Source organism: Bufo gargarizans, chromosome 3 (genome assembly GCF_014858855.1).
Source record: "Bufo gargarizans isolate SCDJY-AF-19 chromosome 3, ASM1485885v1, whole genome shotgun sequence".
NCBI classification, from domain to species: Eukaryota; Metazoa; Chordata; class Amphibia; order Anura; family Bufonidae; genus Bufo; species Bufo gargarizans.
Genome location: NC_058082.1, coordinates 310,727,012 through 310,750,358, shown reverse-complemented (window position 1 = coordinate 310,750,358; position 23,347 = coordinate 310,727,012). Strand labels below are relative to the sequence as shown.

General features: G+C 45.9%; 1 protein-coding gene across 4 annotated transcripts in view; it reads right to left on the bottom strand.

Moving 5' to 3' along the window:
* The window catches only part of NIPAL3 (NIPA like domain containing 3), a 34,798-nt gene extending 12,132 nt beyond the window's left edge, over positions 1 to 22,666 (bottom strand). For 2 of the 4 annotated variants that reach the window (XM_044286850.1, XM_044286853.1), the window contains exons 1-5: positions 22,461 to 22,600; positions 20,445 to 20,670; positions 17,422 to 17,490; positions 3,557 to 3,728; positions 2,470 to 2,529 (exon numbers count right to left, since the gene is read on the bottom strand). In XM_044286850.1, coding sequence (XP_044142785.1) covers positions 2,470 to 2,529; positions 3,557 to 3,728; positions 17,422 to 17,490; positions 20,445 to 20,534 — 391 coding nt within the window. In that variant the 5' untranslated portion in view covers positions 20,535 to 20,670; positions 22,461 to 22,600. The other 2 variants (XM_044286851.1, XM_044286852.1) reach the window with 2 other exon arrangements.
* Positions 22,667 to 23,347: the final 681 nt, after the last annotated feature.

Here is a 23,347-nt window from a genome sequence, read left to right as displayed (position 1 = left end):
GTCTGCATGGCTCCTGAAAAACAATCCCATAGACATCTCTGGCCTTTTCGTGGGGACGGTTTGAAGATACGGGGGCATAAACTTGGGCAGGTAGTCTAGACATGCACCTGATTTACCACAGGCTGGATGATAAATGTGGTGCGGGGATAGACACTTTTCTCGGACTCTGTACCAACTATTGGTTGGCTTACTTTGGGACAGAATTTTACACCAGACTTGTGGTGCAATTTGGACACATCTTAGGCTCTGCCCCCTTTCCCATGAAGTCCTGCTCCCTTCCTGCTAAGCCCCATCTCCTATTCAAGTGACTTTGGAGAAAAATTGGACAAACTCTAGTTGGCCCTTAATTTGCCACTTTTCAGAGAGATTCTAGGTGCAGACACGTTTGTAAATCTGGGCCTCGGGATTCAGCTAAAGCGTGCAGCCTTCGTGGCCTTGAGTTGATAAACATCAGGGGGGGGGGGGTTATTTTAATGGCCACCACTAAATGTAAATTTCCCTCCAGTGGCCGGCTACCTCAGTGATAACAGCTAGTGCTCACTTAATTTTTAAAAGAGGTTCTCTGCTTGAAACAACTACATTAAGTTTTTTTTGAAGAAGCATGCTTGAAAACTTCCCCAAAATGATTTTTTCACATGCCCTAGTACTGGAAAGGGAAGAAGCATGCGTCACTTACGGATTAAGAAATATTACAGAACAGGTTTATGAAGGGTGAGGACTGCATTGTATTATCAGGAAGATTATTTTTTTTTGTGTGCGTGTCGAGTAAAATCGGCCACAATTAATTTTATTTGACCTTTTTCTAAATGAAATGGGAAGGTCTGAGAAAGGCTGAACATAAAGGACAGGAGTCTTATAACCTATGTGACTACAGTGAGTACAGGACAGGTAGTGGAGCAAAAGTCCTTTGATCTGGGATCAACGAGACCTGTTAGATGCTGGATTATCAGACCATCATACAAAACAATAAAAATACACATAACCATCGACCATAATATTGCTTTTTCATCAAAGTTGGTTCACTCTGTTCAGGTCCACAGTATATAGTGGCTGCGCCAGAACAAGTGCTGAATTACTAGGCTTTCTGGAGATTAAAATGCCACATTAAAGGGATTTCAATATATTTGTTAACTTCAGTGAAGGTTTTATTATAAAAAGAGAAAGAACAAAGAGAAAGTAATTATTACTAAGAAAATCAATGTTTATGCCATGCCAAAGTCCATGTCCTGTAGCCCTTCAACTACCACTTACACAATCAGTTGTGTCCAATACTGAGCTGTGTACACAGCTCAATACTTCTCAATACAAAAACCACATCAACTGGTGCATAATGACTCAGTCAAGCCAAAAGTAATAAAATGTGTCCTCGAGCAGTTATTATACGAAATCTCCAAAAGACATGTAAATCAGCACAAACAATCAGGTGGACAAAATCAAATACACAGGTCAAGGGCTGGATTCATGGCGTGTACATGTAAAGTGTTAGCAGAGCAAAAAGCAGATCATCTTTTTGAGATTATTAGTTGTTTAGTAAGAGGTTAAAGGGACTGACCAGTCTCACACATAGGATATGCCACCAATGTCCGATATGTCTGCCTCTAGAAAGGGCCCCCAAAGTGAATGAGGGTGCACAGAGCATGCATGGCACGTTCTCCATATACTTCTATGGAAGTCGAGGAACGGGCCAAGCCAGTGCTCAGCTATTTTTGGCACTTGCATAGAAGTGATGTGCTTGCACCCTCACCCGTTCTAGAGATATGTGCAGGTCCTACCCATCTGATATTGGTGGGCATATCCCTATGTGAAATGGGCCAGCCCCTTTAACATTAATGCAGTTATGTGAACAGATGCCATAAAATATATATCTACTTCTACACAATGCAAATACCAAAAATTATATAAATGACTAAACTTGAGACACAAAGACAGACGGCATTTATGCCAGAAATTGGCCAGGTCCCACTTTAGCCAATGGGAATCCGGCGTGCACCTCACCATAAATTAGGCACATCCTCCGACAGCACAAGGGCTCATCATTACCGGCATAGCGCATACCAGTCTTGATAAATCTCCTCAGCGGTCCTACTGATCAGGGGAAGCGGACTGCTAGAACTGCTGTCTATAGATATATTACAATTTTATCATGCACAAAGTAGTGTACCCCAGTCTTCTAGACCTATTACTGTGATCTCGTAGAGGGGTCGGGTGATCTCCTTGGCTACCTATATTCTATTTTACATACAGCTCGCCTCCTTACTGTTCCCCGATGGGGAGTTTGCAAGTCCATCCAGTGGGAAGGACATCTAACTGATGCCCCAAGAGATCTGCCTGGTGATGTCTAACGATGAGCAGTAATGGTTTATTTTAGTAAGTAGACTTATGTATATTTCTTATGACACATTCATTAAAATTGTTAAAGGTGCGCTGTCAATAAGCACATTGAATGACCCCCATGAAATCAGTACTCACTTAGAAATTCCTTTGGTTTCCATTTTTCTTTAATAAATATAATGCCTATAATTGAGCTTGCTGAAAAAGAAGACATGATGATACATAAAATATCTCTTTACATAGGATTGGTGCTGTCAGAAAGCACCTAATTGGCATACATTGTAGCTTCAGACTTGCACATATTTAATACGGACAAAGACGCACAATATGACTTTTTTTTTTTTTTTACAATTTGTTTCCTTTTTATGTTCCATATGCTGTTATCGATTGGCATTTGTTCCAATTTTTGTCTGTATTTTACGAGTTTTTAATTATATGGTGTTTAAAAGTTGTTTGTCTTTCATCTGTATTCGTTTTTTTTTGTTCATATGGATCCATAATATGCAAGTGTGAATGAGCCCTGACAGTAACTGCAGAGATCTATTCCCCTGCTTTTCGTCACATAGCCATAAGCTCAGGTGATAACATTTTCTGGAGTTTCACAACTTTCTGCTGCACTTTAATGTCTGACTGCCTAAAAGCGTGCAAAGAAGTGACATTCTGCAGTATCCAGGTGAAACTCGAAAAATTAGAATATCGTGCAAAAGTCCATTTATTTCAGTAATGCAACTTAGAAGGAATTGCATTAATGCAGCTTAAAATTAGAATATTATGAAAAGGTTCAATATTCTAGGCTCAAAGTGTCACACTCTAGTCAGCTAACTAATCCATATCCCCTGAGCAAAGGGTACCCGAGATTGTGACTTTGGGGTTTCATAAGCTGTGAGTCATAATCATCCAAATTATATCAAATAAAGGCTTGAAATATCTCGCTTTGCATGTAATGAGTCTCTCTCATATGTTAGCTTCACCTTTTAAGTTGCATTACTGAAATAAATGAACTTTGCACGATATTCTAATTTTTCGAGTTTCACCTGTATGTGTGAGGAAGTCTAACAAAATGGAAATTGGCCAATTAATCCAACACAATATTTGCCTGCATAATTTAGAGACTCTTCCAAGCATTAGCCCGATGGTTAAACAAGAGGAGCAGGACCCAATGTGATGATGATGATGCATACGGAGGCCCACAAATGTTTAGAAGTCCCTTTCCTACAGTACTCACCTATGAGAGAGACAGCACTGAGGGGCACAATAAGAGACAAAGGAGCAAAGGCATATGATGAAAATACCGCTATCTCGCCCAATATTATCAGGAAAAGACCAAGCCACCATGTCTTCGTCTTGAAGTATGACCGAGAGTCTTTGGATCCTGCCAGTCGCACATGGCTGTATTTCTGAATAGGAGACAAAGTGGCTCATTATGGCTTTTATTCTGATAAACATGTGTCGTAGTCGGAGATTAAAGCTAAGGGAGTTTCAGGGGGTACATGAACATACCCCCTGAGATGAACAGCCTCTTTAGTGTTACATTATTAATTCAATTGACTCTGCAAATACCATTATCTGATCTGAAAGGCAAACCCATGCAACTTGGAAAATTTGTCATTCTACGTATTTACAGTATACAGTAGCAGAGCCAGCACAAAGGTACAGGATGACCGTGGCAAGTCAGTCTAAAGTCCTATGGCTCCTATCCACGACGTCTTAAAGGGGTATTCCGGTTAGAAAGTTATCTCCTATCCACAGGATAGGGCATAACTATTAGATTGGTGGGGGTGCTACCGCTGGGAACTCCACCAATCACGAGAACAGGTGGCATGTAACCCCTGCAGCCCTCTGAAATCAACAGAGTGGCCAGTCACACATCCACGTGGCCGCTCCATTCAATTCTACGGAAGTTATGGAGATAGCTGAGTACAGCATCGGCTATCTCTGGAATTCCCATAGAAATGAATGGAGTGGGGGGCTGCAGGGGGGTTCGGGGGTCCCAGTGGTAGGGTATAACTCAATCTAACCGCGATACCCCTTTAAATACTCTCCGCTCTGCTGCATATACAATACACCAGTCTCATGACACACTTCGTGTTGGTGTATGCTCAGGCCACATACACACGTAATGTATTACATGGAGATACCATCAGAAATCTGTGGGGTAATACACTACCACAAAAAGCAGAAGAGATTAAGGCCCCTTTCACACGAGTGTGACGGATTAGGTCCGGATGCGTTCAGTGAAACTCGCACCATTTTGCAAGTAAGTTCAGTCAGTTTTGTCTGCGATTGCGTTCAGTTTTTTCCGCGCGGGTGCAATGCGCTTTGATGCGTTTTCACGCGCGTGATAAAAAAACTGAAGGTTTACAAACAACATCTCCTAGCAACCATCAGTGAAAAACTCATCGCACCCGCACTTGCTTGCAGATGCAGTGCGTTTTTCATGCAGCCCCATTCACTTCTATGGGGCCAGGGTTGCGTGAAAAACGCAGAATATAGAACATGCTGCGATTTTCACGCAACTCAGAACTGATGCGTGAAAAACAACGCTCATGTACACAGACCCATTGAAATAAATGGGTCAGGAGTCAGTGCGGGTGCTATGCGTTCACGTCACACATTGCACCCGCGCGGAAAACTCGCTCGTGTGAAAGGGACCTAAGGCTACTTTCACACTTGCAGCAGAGGATTCCGGGAGGCAGTTCCAGCGACGGATTCGGCAATCTGGACACAAACAGATGGCATGTCAGACGGATCCGCATGCAGATCAGTCTGACAAATGCATTGAAATACCGGATCAATCTCTCCGCTGTCATTCGGAAAAACGGATCGGGTATTTTTTTTCCCCACAGATTTAAAGGTCTGCTCATGCGCGGACCGGAAGAACGGATCCGTCAATGCGGCAATTTTAATGCTGGATCCGGCACTAATACATTTTAATGGAAATTAATGCAGGATCCTGCATTCCGGCATGCGGCAGTATTTTCTCCGGCCAAAAAACGTAACTGAACAGAATGCTCTCCATTCAGAATGCATTATGATAAAACTCAGTTTTTTTCTGGTATTGAGCCCCTAGGGCGGAACTCAATACTGGAAAAGAAAAACACTAGTGTGAAAGTACCCCAAATCTTCTCTATGCTCTGTGGAAATTTGGCATGTGCATATTGACATGTGGTGCAGATTTTCAAATCGGAAGCATGACCATTTATTTTGCGGATTTTTACTGCCCTTCTCATTCCTTTCAATGTGTTGGGTAAAATCCACCACAAAATCTGCATCATTCACACACTATATTGCTGTATTCACAGACGCATGTAGTATCGTACTTTCTATTTCGCCATGGAAGATTCCACATGCAGACACTAAATGTGTTGAAGACTTGCTATAGCAATTTACTGAAAGCTGACATTGACAAAGATCTCAGAACCTAAAACATGAGACTGTCCCCCAACATGTTTCGCCAGCTAATCTGGCTTCATCAGGGGTAACGGAAATTCTGTCCAATACCCCTGGATGAAGCCAGATTAGCTGGCGAAACATGTTGGGGACAGTCTCATGTTTTAGGTTCTGAGATCTTTGTCAATGTCAGCTTTCAGTAAGATTGCTATAGCAAGTCTTCAACACATTTAGTGTCTGCATGTGGAATCTTCCATGGCGAAATAGACAGTACGATACTACATGCGTCTGTGAATTCAGCAATATAGTGTGTGAATGAATGGGATGTGCACCTCAGGTTCACATGCTAGTTAGGACATTACTGCTGAAAGTTTTAACTTAGTAGTGCTCACATTTATTTCACTCAGGAATCTTAGTAGACTTAATAAAAGTTACGTTTTATTATCTGGGATAAGAGAGGTCTTGAATTGTTTGTTTACAGTAAACCCTTCCCAGATAGGGTCTTCTTATTGTTTAGTTGTGACTGTATCACACACCATTGCGTCATTTGCACTATATTATGGGCGGTGTGGCTCGCTGGATTTATATATGCTGAGATTGAAGAGAGAAAATATACATGTCTTGGAATGGCCTAGTCAAAACCCTGACCTCAATCCAATGGAGAAGCGTTGACACGACTTAAACACTGTTGTACACCAATACAACAGAACAAACAGATACATTCTAGGTCACATACATTTTTCCATTTGTCATTTCCAGTTGAACTTATTCCAACAAAACAATATTTTGTCTTTGGTTACGCAGATATTATCACTGCGATCAGTCATTTTCTGTTGGATCCCTGTGTGTAAACTCAGTTTCCAGGACCTACGTGGCTTATTAAAACTGAAACATGATATGAACAGTTTACAATAAACTCTAGTTAAACAGAGCTCAACATTAACAAGGCCACAGATCAGTGGGAAAGAGAATACAGTGCCGGATATTAATGTATGAGCCAACAGACTGTTTTCCTGGAAAATAAATTATTTAAATAAAGGTCAGAAAGTCAAAAAATGATCATAACTCACGAATCCTCCATCATTGCTACCGTCCACTTCCTGATCTTGGAGAAACACACAGGACGTAGTTTGAAATGTCAGCTCAGCCAAACACGGGCTGAGGCGGGCCACATAGTAGCCAATGGTTGGCTGAGTGAGCATTTCAGGACATTTCCTGTTTGTAAAGCCAGAACCAGGAAGTGGAGCAGCGCGGATCAGAGCAGCAGCAGGGGATTGGTGATTTTTTAGCTTGTTAAAACCTTTCTGGCCTTTTTTAATATAATTGTGTCTCCTTGAAAAAAACCCTAGCCCACTGAAAAGTCAGGCATGACTACAGTAAAGCGTAATCTCCCATCCACCCCCATTGTACTTGCTAATGGTGGAGGAAGGCGAGAGCTAGGGCTACAATAAACGATTATTTTAGTAATCAAGTATTCTACCGATTATTCGAGTACTCTAAGAAAAAATGAATTTTTAGACTTTTCCTTTATAAAAACTCATGAGACCCCCTGCCATCAGTCCCCAACACCCTTTGTTCCCCCCTGTGCGATCAGCCCAAGTGCATCAGCTCCACTATCGCCCAGTGCCAACAGCTCCATTCCCCCCAGTGCCTTCAGCACTCCCCCACCCTAGTGCCATCAGCTCCACTCCCCAAGTGCCTTCAGCACTCCCCCTTCAATGCCACCAGCTCCCCCTCCAATGCCACCAGCTCCCCCCACTGCCCCTCCTAGCCATCAGTGTCTAGCCAAACTAAAATGACCTGACGTTGTATGTACTTTAGGATCCAAAGCAGCGTTGTGCTAGCAGGCAGGTGACCACGGAGCATGAGTAATAGCAAGCTCTTCACTTACATTTGAGTGATCGTTTCAGCCCTAGTAATAAAGTACTGGTTTAGCTGCTCGTAACTGGAAAGAACCCTGTAGTCACAGCTGAATTTTACTGCGATTGACAAACACCGGCGATCAAATGTTTGCGATCCACAAGTTCGCGGCAGGCACCATTCACTTTAATAACAGGCGAACCTGAAAAACCTTCAGGTCATATTTGCAGCCACCAAATACTTACTAGAAGTGCACAAATCGTCCCACAACATGGACAGTGACATACCAGAGGGGGAACAATGTCAAAAATTCCCACAAAAAATATGTATTTTAATCAGGGGCCATTTTTATGCATCTTAAAGGGAAAATGTCAAAAATGTGCCCTGCTGGAGCCTAGAAAATTTTAGAATACGGGAGTACAGGCCCCAAACATTAGGCATTCACCGGGCAGAAAAGGCCTTTTATGCCGCTGTATTTACATAAGACAGAGACCATTCTTTGCTCTGGGTGGCAGATATGTGTGGGCTGGCATGAGGAAATTCAATTGAACGTGGTCGTCACAGGTGTTGAATTCCTCCGAGATCCATGCCTCATTCATTTTTTGAAATGTCAGGTAGTCCACACTGTTGTGAGCTAGGCGAGTGCGCTTACCAGTCACGATCCCCCTGCTGCGCTGAACGTCCCCTCGGACAGGACACTCGACGAGGGGCAAGCCAAGAGTTCCATGGCAATATGTGCCAGCTCTGGCCACAGGTCAAGCCTGCACACCCAGTACAGTAGTAGCAGTTAACCCGATGTAGATGTAGTCGGACACCTGTAGGTCTAGGCGTTCCCTGGGGCTGGATCCGGAGAGCAGCTGTCGATGGGTTGGCTGCAAGAATGATCTCATATCCGAAGTGACCAACACCTCTTCAAACCGCCCTCTTACATGCACTGTAGGATTGGTACCTGCAACTGTTTCTTTGTGGGTGCAAATTCCTCTGCCAATGCCCGCAATAGCAGAATGCAGCATCTCTCGCAGCAAGGCCTGGAAATGCTGCATTCTGACAGCCCTCTGTGATGCTGGTAACATGTCCGCCATTTTGTGTTTGTAGCGGGGGTCTAAGTACGTTGCCACCCAGTACTGGTCCTTGCCCTTTATGATTTTTATATGGGAATCCCTCTTCAAACACTGGAGCATGAAGGCCCCCATTTGCACTAATTTGGAAGCGGTGGAGCGGCCTGGCTTCTGCTCATCGGCCAGAAGAACGTCGTCCTCGTTCTCCTCCCCCCAGCCACGGACAACACCAGGGATCCCAATTTTTTTTAAAGCCTGCTCTTCTTGCTCCTCCTCACCACAGGCACCATCCTCCTCTGACTCCTCTTCAGACTCCTGCTGACTTGTCTCAGATGGAGTAACCCCCACTGGGAATTCATTCAGCATTGTGACTTCCTCATCTTCCAGCTACTGCTCTTTGATGGCTTGATCAATGACACGATGCAATGAACGCTCCAGAAAGAAGGCGTAAATTACAATGTCACTGATGGCGCCCTGGCTGCGACTGACCATTTTGGTGATCTCATCAAATGGCCGCAGAAGTCTGCATGCGTCGCACATGAGCAGCCACTGGCGCAGTGAAAAAAAAACAATTTCACCTGAACCTGCCCTGCCGCAGAGTTCGTACAGGTAGTCGTAAATTTCACTTTTCTGCTGGAGCAGCTTATCAAGCATATACAAGGTGGAGTTACAGCACCTCGGGCAGTCACAAATCAAACGTCCGACGGGCAAGTGGTGTCGCTGCTTAACGTCAGCAATGCAAGCCATGACCGTGTAAGATCTTCTAAAATGGCCAGAGATGTTCCTGGCCTGCCGCAAGACGTCCTGGACCCCGTGGTAGTTGGCAACGAATCGCTGCACGACTAAGTTCAGGACGTGTGCCATGCACGTCACATGTGTAATTTTGCCCTGTTTCAGCGCACTCAGCAGATTGGCACACCACTTTAACAACTGTCAAATTGAGTGGGGTTAGCCACTGATCGGCCTGTGACCGCAGAGCTGAAAGGAGTGCAGGACCGGTGTGGCTCTTGGCTTCCATGCACAACAGCCGCAGCACAGCATGGCAGCGTCTCACTTGGCACGTCAAATAGATTCTGGGGAGCTGGGGGGGGGTGCAGTGGAAGAGGCGGTAGCAGTGGAAAAAGAGGAGTCAGCCGAATAGGAGACAGAGCATTGAGTAGGAGAAGAGGCAGGCCTGGATGCAATCCGTAGTGGTAACACCAAATCCACACGGGTGCCATGGGTTGCATGCTTCACAACCGTCTGAAGGCTTACCCAGTGGGCAATAAAAGTTATGTACATTCCCTGCCCGTGTTTGCTAGACCACGTGTCTGGGGTCAGATGTATCTTGGTACCGACACTGTGTGCCAGAGATACATTCACTTGCCACTGAACATGGCCATATAAGCTCTGGGATGCCCTTCTGGGAGAAATATTTCCTTCCGGGGACCTTCCATTGTGGTGTGTCAATGGCCACAAATTTTCTAAAGGCCTCCGAGTCCACCAGTTTATATGGCAGTAGTTGGCAGGCTAGCAGTTCCGACAAGCCGGCGGTCAGCCGTTGGGCAAGAGGGTTATTCGGCGTCATCAACTTTTTACGTTCAAACATTTGGACCATGGAAGCCTGCCTTTTTCCAGATGAACGCGACGACGGCACGGTGCAAGCTGGAGTGGAGGACAAATGGGAGGAGAGAGGAGAAGAGACAGGACGTGGAGCGCCGGGAGTGTGGCTTTGTGGGTTCTGACGGTGTTGCTCTCACTGGGCTCTGTGATGGGAGGCCAGGTGCCTTCTTAAGGCGGTCATCCCTAGGTGAGTGTTAGGCTTACTGCGACACAGGCTGCAGATGGCAACACTATTGTCAGCAGCTGACACATTAAAAAAAGCCCAAACTGCAGAGCCATGTGACCGTGCATGGTAGATGGCTCGCTCCAGATACATTTGCAGTCTGCTTTTTGCCTCCTGTGCACTGCAAGTTCTGCCTGCTTCTCCTCCCTATTTGCTGCTCCGTCTCTCTCTCTGAACTCCCCTCCATTTCCTCTCTCTTGTGGGCACCCATGTGACGTCCATCGACACGTCATCATCGTCACCACCATTGACATTAGAGATCTCGGAGTAGGCAGCAACAACAGGGACCTCCCCTCCTTGGGCTGATCTGGTTACCGTCATCAGTCCACTGAATGGCGGCCGTTGCTACCTCCCCTTCCTCATCCGATGCCAAGAATGGCAGCGCATTGGTAAGGTCTGGGAATGGATGGGAAAATAATTTCTCTGACTCATGTGGAGGGGCTATGGTGGTGTCTTTGAGGGTGCACACAGCAGAGAGTGAGGAGGGTGCTGGTACAGAAAATGAGGAGGGTGGGGAAGCAGAAGGCCGAGTGAGCCACTCAACCAACTCTGGTGCGTCCTTTCACGTAATCGCACGCACCTTCTCCATCTTCCCACTTAGGCTCAGTCCTGGTGCACATGCCCGTCCCCTACCACCCCTGCGGAATGGCCTGCATCTTCCTCTGCCTGTCATTTTCAAAATTACCCTGTGACAAAGTCCCTATAGAAGAGCAGTATTTGTGGAAGCGGGTATATCGCAGGCCTCAATCAATATTTGGTGGAAGCCGGTATATAAATACCCTGCATCAGTATTTTGTGGAAACAGGTACATAGAACCCAATAATGAGTATTTGCTGGAAGCGGGTATATCAAACCCCTAATCAATATTTGGTGGAAGCTGGTGTATCACAGGCCTCAATCAATATTTTGTGGAAGCAGATATATCACACCCCTCAATCAGTATTTTGGGGGCAACAGGTATATTCACACCAGTTTCAATTAGTTATTCCAAAAGCGTTTGTCCCTCTATATAGCTGCGGTATCTCAGCAGAACCGCACACAAATGCTGCACGATAAAAATGCACTATAATATACTTTCTATGTTGGAAGTAGGGGTGGGCGATATGGCCTAAAATCTATATTGCGATATAATTTTAAGCATATGCGATATATATTGCGATATATTGTTTTCTATATGGGGGGGGGGGGGGGTGTTTACATTTTATTTTTTACTTTTTATTTATTAACTATTGGCCTCCTTAAGGGCTAGAACCCTTGTCATATTCACCCTAATAGATCTCTATTAGGGTGAATAGGACTTTACACTCTCCCTGCTGCCCTGTGCATAGTGCACACAACAGCAGGGAGCTGACCATGGCGCCAGCCTCTCATGTGCTCCCCCAGCCTCTGATCTGCCCCCCTTCCCCAGCCTCTGATCTGCCCCCCTTCCCCAGCCTCTGATCTGCCCCCCTTCCCCAGCCTCTGATCTGCCCCCCTTCCCCAGCCTCTGATCTGCCCCCCTTCCCCAGCCTCTGATCTGCCCCCCTTCCCCAGCCTCTGATCTGCCCCCCTTCCCCAGCCTCTGATCTGCCCCCCTTCCCCAGCCTCTGATCTGCCCCCCTTCCCCAGCCTCTGATCTGCCCCCCTTCCCCAGCCTCTGATCTGCCCCCCTTCCCCAGCCTCTGATCTTCTCCCCCAGCCTCTGATCTTCTCCCCCAGCCTCTGATCTGCCCCCTCTGGTAACGCAAACCCCCCCTCCCTCCCCAGTATTAATCATTGGTGGCAGTGGCCACAGGGTCCCCCTCCTCCCCCCCATCATTGGTGGCAGTTTGCAGTTCCGATCGGAGCCCCAGCAGTGTAATGCTGGGGCTCCGATCGGTTACCATGGCAGCCAGGAGTCACGCTGCTGAAGTCCTGGCTGCCATGGTATGTTAGTGAGCAGAGAGCAGCGCATTATACTCACGTGCGCTGTGGCCGCCGGTCGCTCCTTCTTCTCATAGGTCTGTGCGGCGCATTGCTAATGCTGTAAGCATTAGCTATCCGCCGCACAGACAGAAGAAGGGGCGACCGGCGGCCACAGCGCACGCGAGTATAATGCGCTGCTCTCTGCTCACTAACATACCATGGCAGCCAGGGCTTCAATAGCGTCCTGGCTGCCATGGTAACCGATCGGAGCCCCAGCATTACACTGCTGGGGCTCCGATCGGAACTGCAAACTGCCACCAATGATGGGGGGGGGGAGGAGGGGGACCCTGAGGGATATGGCCGGCACATTCATTGGTAGCGCAGTGGCCACAGTCCCTCCCCTCCTCCTCCTACTCTGTCCTCATTGGTGTTCAGCGGCAGCCGCGCACAGTGGGGAGGGAGGGACTCCCTCATCCTCCTCCCTCCGCTGTGCCGGCCGGCTCAGGGGAACATGGTGCGCGCGATCATATCGCGGTCCGGCGATATAGGCGATATGGCCAAAATCCATATCGCATATACCGCCCACCCCTAGTTGGAAGGTATATTATAGTCATATCACACCCCTCTGTATGTCACATATCGATAGCAAACCTATACCAGTCCTTAAAAGGACTTTCGTGGCCCTATTAGCTAGCGTTTGGTGTCACTAAGGCCCCTTTAATACGGGCGAGATTTCCACGCGGGTGCAATGCGTGAGGTGAATGCATTGCACCCGCACTGAATCCGGACCTATTCATTTCTATGGGGCTGTGCACATGAGCGGTGATTTTCACGCATCACTAGTGCGTTGCGTTAAAATCGCAGCATGCTCTATTTTGTGCGGTTTAGGCCTCATAGAAGTGAATGGGGCTGCGTGAAAAATCGCAAGCATCCGCAAGCAAGTGCGGCTGCGTTGCGATTTTCACGCATGGTTGCTAGGAGATGATCGGAATGGGGACCCGATCATTATTATTTTCCCTTATAACATGATTAGAAGGGAAAATAATAGCATTCTTAAAACAGAATACATAGTACAATAGGGCTGGAGGGGTTAAAAAAAATATAATAATAATAATTTAACTCACCTTAATCCACTTGTTTCGCGCAGCCCGGTTTCTCTTCTGCCTTCATCTGTGAGGAAAAGGACCTGTGGCGACGGATCATGTGATGAGCGCAGTGACGTCACCACAGGTCCTTTTCCTCACAGATGAAGGCAGAAGAGGAGCCGGGCTGCGCGAACAAGTGGATTAAAGTGAGTTATATTTTTATTATATTTTTTTTAACCCCTCCAGCCCTATTGTACTATGTATTCTGTTTTAAGAATGCTATTATTTTCCCTTATAATCATGTTATAAGGGAAAATAATAATGATCTGGTCCCCATTCCGATCATCTCCTAGCAACCATGCGTGAAAATCGCAACGCAGCCGCACTTGCTTGCGGATGCTTGCGATTTTTCACGCAGCCCCATTCACTTCTATGAGGCCTAAAACGCAAAAAATAGAGCATGCTGCGATTTTAACGCAACGCACTAGTGATGCGTGAAAATCACCGCTCATGTGCACAGCCCCATAGAAATGAATAGGTCCGGATTCAGTGCGGGTGCACTATTGTACTATGTATTCTGTTTTAAGAATGTATTATTTTCCCTTATAACAGGGTTATAAGGGAAAATAGCAATCTACACAACACCTAACCCAAACCCGAACATGCCGATTTTTCTCACACCCTTGCAAAACGCATTACGCATCCTGTCTGCGACGGGAGTGCAACCAAACGGAACGAAATGCATTTTGGTGCAAGATCTTAAATCAAGATGGCGGTGGCTGGCTAGATGAGGCAGGTATGATTATATATATATATATATATATATATATATATATATATATATATATATATATATTTTATTTATTTTTTTTTTACCCGCCATTCAGGGAAAATCGATTCACTATCACGAAGCACGAGGAAATTCGGCTTTGTGTCAAATCAAATTTTGCCCGATATTCGGATTGAAGTCCACAGACAATTCTCATACAACCTTTCATGGATCATACGACTATACCCCTGAAGTCACCAGATATTCAAACTTTTACTAAATGCCTTTAAAACACCCAACAAAGTACATAGTAAATATCAAAATATACAATAAAAGTCAGTCCGGTTTGTTTCAGTCAGGTTTCTCTTACGCAGGTCCGGTCCTGTGCCGTTCCAGATTCCACTCTAGGTAATTAGCACATACGGGGTTAAGGCCTCATGCACACGACTATATTATTTTTCAATGGGGCCCACGGAAATTGTGCAATGCACACTGTCGGTTTCTGCATTTTGCGGATCTCTGGTTTGTGGACTGCAAAATAAATATGGTCGTGTGCATGAGTCTGAAGAATGTCCCTATTAGACTCTGCATTCTCCCTGCCTGACAAGAAAGGCAATAACCATTAAAAGGGCACCTCCACCTCCCAGTGGCTCACCCGATGTTGACACGATTCCCTATCAAAGTGATTTGTAAGGACTGTCATGCTTGCCGCTCTTGTCCGGACACGTTTGTACATTGATATCTGGTTCATCAGAGAACTTCCAAATAAACCAATATGACACCGGTCTGCCAAGCAGATAATAGCATAAAACAGATGAAATGTGTGCCGATACCAACAGAGGGTTAGTCACCAGGAAGTGAGGGCGCCTTTTTGGGGCAACTGCCTTGCTTGTTAGGCAAGGAGAATACTAGGTCTAATAGGGATAGTCATAACCAAGTATGTGCCCATTGCGTAGTAGAATATGGACCTGACCTGCACAAGAGAAACCGGACTGCAATAAATCGCACCACTGTGTGTGACCACTGCTGGATATATTACATTTTATTTTACATCTTTTTTGGGTGTTCAAGAAGAATTTAGTAAAAGGGTTAGGCCAGGATAGGCCATCAAAGTCAGATGGGCAGAGGGTCTGACAACCTCCACCAACCAGCTGTCCATCCATTGTGTAGTGACTAAGCCGGTTAGCTCCTTCCACTAAACAGAGGACAAAGCTGTGTTGTTCCAGTGATGACTTCTGCAGAACAACCGATTGGTGAGGGTGTCAGGTATCAGACCCCATGCCCATATCCTGAGGAGAGGCCATCAATATAAAAAGTACCCGAAAACCCATTTAGAATCCGGCTACACTGCGTGTTTTTATGTAATGTATTTCAATGGTGTCGCTATGCGACTGCAACACGACTGTCCCAAAAAATCTATCCAAGTCATCCAAGATTTTTCTGCGACTGTCGCGTCACAGTTGTACCATGTAGCATGTCGCATAGCGACACCACTAAAATACATTATATCAAGTGTCCCGCAACACGTTGCCCTGTTGCCATACCCCTTTGTGTCGCGTGACACACAGCGCCGTGTAGCCAGACCCTTAAAGGGGTTGTGCTGGGGTTTTATATTGATTACCTAGCCTCAGGATAGGTCATCAATATCTGATTGGCGGGGGTCCAACACCCCTGCCTATCAGCTGTTTGAATAGGAGGCGGCGCTCCACGCTGCTCTCTCTTCATTACACTACGTGTTGTCTCCCCTGTAGTGGTGGCGTAGTGTAATTACAAGTACTTGCTCCATTCACTGCAATCAGGGTGGATAAAAAATCAATGATTTTTTTCTATAAAATACTTTTAGAGGAAAATAGATTACCATCCAAAGGTTATTCCATCATGAAATAAAGATTAGTTTTTTTATTATGTAGAATAAGGCTGTATATGTTTAATTTTTTGGGTAAATAAATTCCATTAATCCATTCACAATGTCATGCTCTTCCAGAGGTTTTTGTAAGATTATTGGGCAGTTTCTCTGCCTACAAGATATTATCACAGATTCTTGGTTTACTTTTGCAGTTCTCAAAACTGAATTTGACTCAGCAGAGATCACATGCCTCTTCTTCACAGCAAAAATGTGATAACATGAACAGAGTTGAGAAAAATACCTTAATCCTAACTTCTACAAACCTATGAATACAGAATCAACCTAATATGAAAAGTTATTATTCTAAAAATCTTCATCTACTTGCATATTATAAGTTATACCAGCAAGAATGAGTTTTTATGTAGAAAACTATGATTTAAATCAAGCCTTACTGACTAGTGATCAAATCCACCCTGCTTGTAATTAAAGAGGACCTTTCACCTAAAAAAAAAATTTAAACTAAGACTATAGCGTTACTTACATGCCCCCATGATTTCTTGAACGTTAATTATTTTTTCATTCTGTGCCCCCGTTTGTCCGCTATGCCCCCCGGAATAATTCCTGCCGTCTATGCTAATGAGCCAGCCTCAAATGGGCTGGCTTTAAAAGTTCTCCCGGTCGTGCCTTTCATCTTCTCCCTGGCACGGAGCGCATCCAATCAGCGCGCTCCGCTCTTAGCCAGGGAGAAGACGCTCCAGTTCTCGCGAGACTTCAGAGAACTGGAGCGATTTCGTCTATCACGACCGGGAGAACTTTTAAAGCCAGCCCATTTGAGGCTGGCTCATTAGCATAGACGGCGGGAATTATTCCGGGGGGCATAGCGGACAAACGGGGGCACAGAATGAAAAAAGAATTAACGTTCAAGAAATCATGGGGGCATGTAAGTAACGCTATAGTCTTAGTTTAAATTTTTTTTTTAGGTGAAAGGTCCTCTTTAAACTCGCTTCCGAGATGACAGGCAGTGTAATAAAGAGGAAGGAGCGCTGATCAAACAGCTGATCAGCCGGGGGTGTCGTGTGTTGGACCACCGCCGATCCGATATTGATAACCTATCCTGAGGATAGGTTATCGATATAAAACCCCCGCACAACCCCTTGAGGCTTTAATATCAGAATGTTAGTTGCTTGCAGTGATACACATACAAATTAGGGCCAATTTATTGACTTCACCTCCACAATCATGTTCCCTATCACAAAGTATAGGGTCTTTACAATATTTGCAGCCATTAACCTCCTAAATTCTTTCCAGAAAACTGCTGCTACTAAAGATCCAAGCGTGCCATCCCTCCTTTTGTTATTCTGTGCATGTCTTACCTGTAAGTTGAGTCCAATACTAATAATAAGATGTCCGAATATAGCCAGTAGAGATCCAATAAGATTATCCTAGAAAACAGAATAGAGTCAAGTAGATTGCAGTTTCCGTGCCCCCCTATCATACCTTCCATATAGCAGTCCACAGGCACCACATTACAGATGAGTAATGCTGCAGTGTACACCGCTCTATTGCCGTTTTATTTGTGCACAATTAATCTTGAATCAGCAAAGAGGAGGAATGGTGATATACAACCACTACTGGTAAGGCGCCATTCCCAATATGAGCTAGGTTCTATTCGCCCACTGGCCTTCGGCTACTGTTAGCGAATGCCTGACCCTCTTCATGCACACACATAAGGGGTAACTGGCATCCGGTTGCCCTTTTGGTTAAGTCTATTTAATCTCGGTATCTCCTATTCACCAAAAGAGTCCCGATAGTGGGGACAGAAATGTGTCATGTTGGGTACAGAGTGAGGGATATTTTAGGGCTATTCTGCCCATACTAGGGTCATCAGGGTCCAAACGGAGACTCCTTTATGAGGACGAGAGCTTTGTGGTAAGACAGGAAGGGCTTAACAGGTTCCCATACCATATCATAGGGTTTGTTATAGGCAGTGCCTGATCTGCTAACCATCCTAACTGAAGGAGGAACCATGTCCTGGAACCATACACTACCAGCCAGGTGGACCGATACCTATCCTATCAGAGAACCACAAGGCCACCGGTAAGAGTAGTTTTCATTTCAACGCTACTGCATATTAGCTGTTGACCTGCCATTTAAAAGGGGTTGTCTCACTCTAGCAAATGGGATTTATCCTGTAGATAAAGTTAATACAAGGCACGTACTAATGCATTGTGATTGTCCATATTGCTTCCTTTGCTGGCTGGATTCATTTTTCCATCACATTATAAACTGCTCCAGAGGTTACGACCAACCTGTAATCCAGCAGCGGTGGCTGTGCTTGCACACTATAGTAAAAAGAGCACGCCTGCAGCCTGGCAACCAGAGAGGCTGGCATCTTTTCCTATAGTGTGCAAGCACGTCCACCGCTGATGGATTACAGGGTGTTTGTAACCCCTGGATACGAGCAGTGTATAATGTGATGGAAAAAGGAGTCCAGCCAGCAAAGGAGGCAATATGGACACTCACATTCTATTAGTAAGTGCCTTGTATTACCTTTCTCTACATGATAAATTTGTTTGCTGAAGTGACACAACCCCTTTAATTACTGGTATGCAGCATAATTGCTCTGTACTCAACTTGGGAGTATTTCCAGTTTTTTTGGTTTTCTTTTATTGTGCTGCTGGTGTATGATAAATGTGTGGGGTGGTGACTGTTCTAGTAAAGGTTCTGTTTTATACGACCGTTCCTCCTCTTTGGCGATTTAGTCTTGTGTGGTGTGGAGGCATTAAGAACACGATCTGGTGTTACTGGGGTTCCCTGTGTAAAACAATTCATCCTGAGTTGCCATCCTTATATATACGTACCTAGAAGTGGTTATCCAGGAGTTGACCACTGATGACCTATCAGGATAAGGTATCAATATCTGATCGGCAGGGGTTCGACACAATGCCGATCAGCTGTTTCAGGGTGGGTCTGCAGCTGACTTCAGTGGGAGCAGCGCTGCAGTAACCAGCTCCGTCCACTACACGATGGACGGAGCTGTGTAGTTCTGGTGGTGGACTGCCGAGGGTGAGGGACCGCCACCGATCAGAGATTGATGGCATATCCTGCGATAGGCCATCATTAATAAAATCCTGGAAACCCCTTTAAGGAGAAGCAAATAGATTCAAAATGATTGTGCGCATAGCAGGTGCAGCAGGAATCCATGCAAACAGTCATTTAGTTGGTGGAGGCGTATATAAAGATGATGACATATTTAACCTGAAGCACAGGCTGGATTTGTTGACAAGCTAAGGCTACTTTCACACCTGCGTTCGGGTGTCCGCTCGTGAGCTCCGTTTGAAGTGACTCACAAGCGGCCCTGAACGCAGCCGTCTGGCCCTAATGCATTCTCAGTGCAGGCGGATCCACAGAGAATGCATCCGCCTGCCAGCACTCAGCCTCCGCTCAGTGAGCGGACACCTGAACGCTGCAAGCAGCGTTCGGGTGTCCGCCTGGCCGTGCGGAGGTGAGCGGATCCGTCCAGACTTATAATGGAAGTCAATGGGGACGGATCCGCTTGAAGATGACACCATATGGCTCAATCTTCAAGCGGATCCGTCCCCCATTGACTTTCAATGTAAAGTCTGAACGGATCCGCTCAGGCTACTTTCACACTTAGAAAAATTTTCTAAGTTATAATGCAGACGGATCCGTACTGAACGGAGCCACCGTCTGCATTAATATGAGCGGATCCGATCGAACGCTAGTGTGAAAGTAGCCTAATTCACGAGAAGAAGCGATAGATATGGGGATGTCTGGATCACATAATATCCCCAAACTGATCTTCTTAGTAATCCTGCCGGATCGAGTGATGTGAATAGGACAAGAACTATCCAGCTCACACGTTAGGAATAAATCCAAAATTAGAGACTCAAAACCTCCAAGCATACATACCCCCCTCCCCAATTAAGCTCCACTTCTGTTTCTGGCTAAAAGACTGCATCAAAACTGCAAAGTGTGAACCAAAGTGAAGTCCCTTGTTTATCCGGCCTTGTGACCATATTTAGTCGCGTGGCTGTTTTTTGCAGGGTGTTCGACAGACGGGGACATGCCGGGGCCGAATCTTATGGCAGGCAGATTAAGGGGGAATCTAAGTCCAGTGTAAATAGCTGGTTTTGGTAAATGACCCCCAACGATCCCAGTGCTTACACATATTAGTTGCATCATCCCGTGAGCTGTGGGCTAATCCTCTCCACCCCACCGATTGATGGCTTCCTCCCTACTACCTTGCACGGGGAGGAAGCTGTCCATCCGTGGTTACAAGGCAGGGTGAGGCCCCCGGATCGCAGTGCTGTGCACATGCTTACAATCAGGGGTCTGTCACTACACTATGCATTATAAATACTATGCCACTCACCTTGTATGAGAAGTGATATCCAGTAGGTGTTCCCGCAGTGGTCGATGTTAGTTTCTCCAGCTGAATGGAGGGGGCAGTAGCTTTCTCCATTTTCTTCTTTAGTTTGTTCCTTGTCTATTGCATCTTCAGATCCTGTCTTAGAATATATATTCCAGCCCTCAAGCACAAGGACCTCTGCAGCCTTTTCATCATATGTTCTCCTTCATTTATAGCAATATAACGTGGCCTAAAAGGTGAACAGATTCATAATATATTATCCATTTCCCTTACTTTCAGAAATCTCAGCTAGTTCTCCAAACAAAAGGGCTCATCCATGAAACTGCTTCCATGTAATACAGCTGTACCACCGTATGCCTCCGATTTAGGGTCCATTCACATGATCGGAAGTGTTTTGCGGTCCGCAAATTGCAGATGCGCAAAACATGGGTACCGGCCGAGTGTGTTCCACATTTTATGAAACGCACATGGCTGGCTCTATGATAAAAATGCCTATTCTTGTCTGCCATTGCGGACAATAATAGGCATTTCTATCTGTTTTTGTGGGGCTGCGCAACGGAACTACGGATGTGGACAGCACACGGTGAAATGAATGGGTCCGCACCTGTTCTGCGATGGGGACCCAGAGATACGTGAATGGACCCTAATACCCAGGAACACATCCAGAGGCTGTACATTCTGCTATGTTCCATCACGTGGTGTATTAGTTATTCTGCCTCCGAAGCATTGTTCTGGGGAAGAATACACCACCTCACAAAGCCACATATGGGTCTCTAATACAGATCTGTAGCGACCCCCAGAATTTGCAAGTCCATGGGTTATCTTCTTAAAACCTCATGCACACAGCCAAATCTGTACACGGTCTGTGTGCATCCCGCAATTTCTGCGGGACCCACTGTAAAACAAACAAAAAAAAGAATAGATTCTATAATTTGCGGCTCAGCCGCACAGATGACAAATTTTTTTGCGGACCCATAAAAATGTATGGGTCCATGCGCAATTGGACACGGATACAAAATACTAAATTAATGGGTCCATGTGCAATCAGACACGGATACAAAATACGAAATGAATGGGTCCATGTGCAGGACACAGATACAAAATATGGTAGTGTGCATGAGGACCTGTTGATATTCTTGGCCATTTTGTAGAAAAGGATTCGCTTTATTTACAACGGGTCCCGAGGAAAATGTGAGATGCACACGGACTGAATCCATATTTTGCAGATCTCTGCAGGAGGCCCAAAGAAAAGGGACTGCCCAGTGACCCTGCCTGTATACCTCAGAAGTGCCACAGCCCGATCATGAGTTTATAAATCCATAGGATGCTGTGAGTTCAGGTCAGATAATCCGACCGCCGTCATACATCCCATGGATAACATGACCGGCACACGGGGCATGTGGCTCCGGCCTTAGGCCTGGTGCAGAGCTGTCAATCACCCCGCCGTTCTTCCAGAATTCAGCTGCTCATATTGCAAACATCAGCAGAATAATAAACCAGAAGGACATCATATAAAGGATTTAGGAAAAGCAAATATCGGCCATGTTACAGTAATGAGTACAGCATTGATTCACATTGGGGGATTGGAGCAATTAATGGACATGTGGCCTATGGTTAGTTGCGGGCCGGCGGGGCCCTAAGGACTCTATGGGCGGTGGCGCAGCATGAGGGGCGCCGCTGGCCACTTAACCAACATTTTTTTGTTTTTTTCTTTAAACCGCACGGTTCCGGCGCCCCCTGCTAAATTGCGCCCTAGGCGGCTGCCTAGGTCGCCTTACAGGTGGCGCCGGCCCTGTAGTTATGGCCCTTTACCCCCGACCATATGAATATCTAATGACACTGAGCATCTGAAGCGCCTGTCCTTACTACATGGTTGTCAATATGTTAGGTATTCATAAGGAGATTAATAATGGGAGTAATAGGGGACACCACCCTGCCTATGTTAGTGCACTGCCATAGTATGGCTTCCCCCTGCATACTGTTTTGGTGTCCTATTTCCCCACTGACCTCCTGCCATACCTGGCCAATGTACCGCATATCACGCAAGTTTCCCCGGTTTCCGTCATTCAGGACAGCGCCCACCCTTATACCCCGTCACCGGCTCCACAGATAAAGTAGTCAGCGCATATAGTTATCACACTCCATATTCCATACGTGCCGCTCACCTGTTCCCTTCCTGCGGCTGGTACGGTATTCTCCAGCACACTCCTATGGCTTTCCTCCGATTGGATATTGGGATTGTCACTCATTTTTGAAAGTGGCATGCTATTGGTTAGTGAGCGGGCAGAGGCCGCGCTATTGGTGCAGAATAGTCAATGGGCGGGGAGGAGTTCCAGGAAGTAGCAGCAGGGAGTGGAGCGGGCGATTTTCTGGCCAAACTAGTCACGCCGTGACGTCATCAGTGTAATAAATGGAAACATTACTGTGTAAGCCGGGTCACGTGGTCAGGTGACGGGAGAACAGCCCGCGTTATATTATGGGATGACGAGTGTGTCGGTGGATGGGGCGGGGTGGGAGTGAACTGGTTAAGTGGTAGCTAAGCAACCGCTGTATACAGTTCTGCCGCCATGTGGCTACTGAGATTGAGCAGCACGGAGAGCAAGGCAAGTGTCCTGCCGCAGAAGTATGGGGTCGTCTGGAACTATGGGCTGGCGGGCTGCAGTATATATTTCTATAAGTAATGTGCAAGCTCACCTCCCAAGTGTCCCTCTTTTGGAACCAAGTCCCTCTTTGATCCTTACATGTCCCTATAGATCAGCATTATTACATGTACAATATTGGTCCAGAAAGGGTTTGGTTCCGATCTGTGTATTCCAGCCCGCCTTGTTTATCATTTCATTATTTAATGAAATTTGGATTTTAGAAATTTCTAGATTCAGATAATTTTTGTGCTATTGTGCACTAAG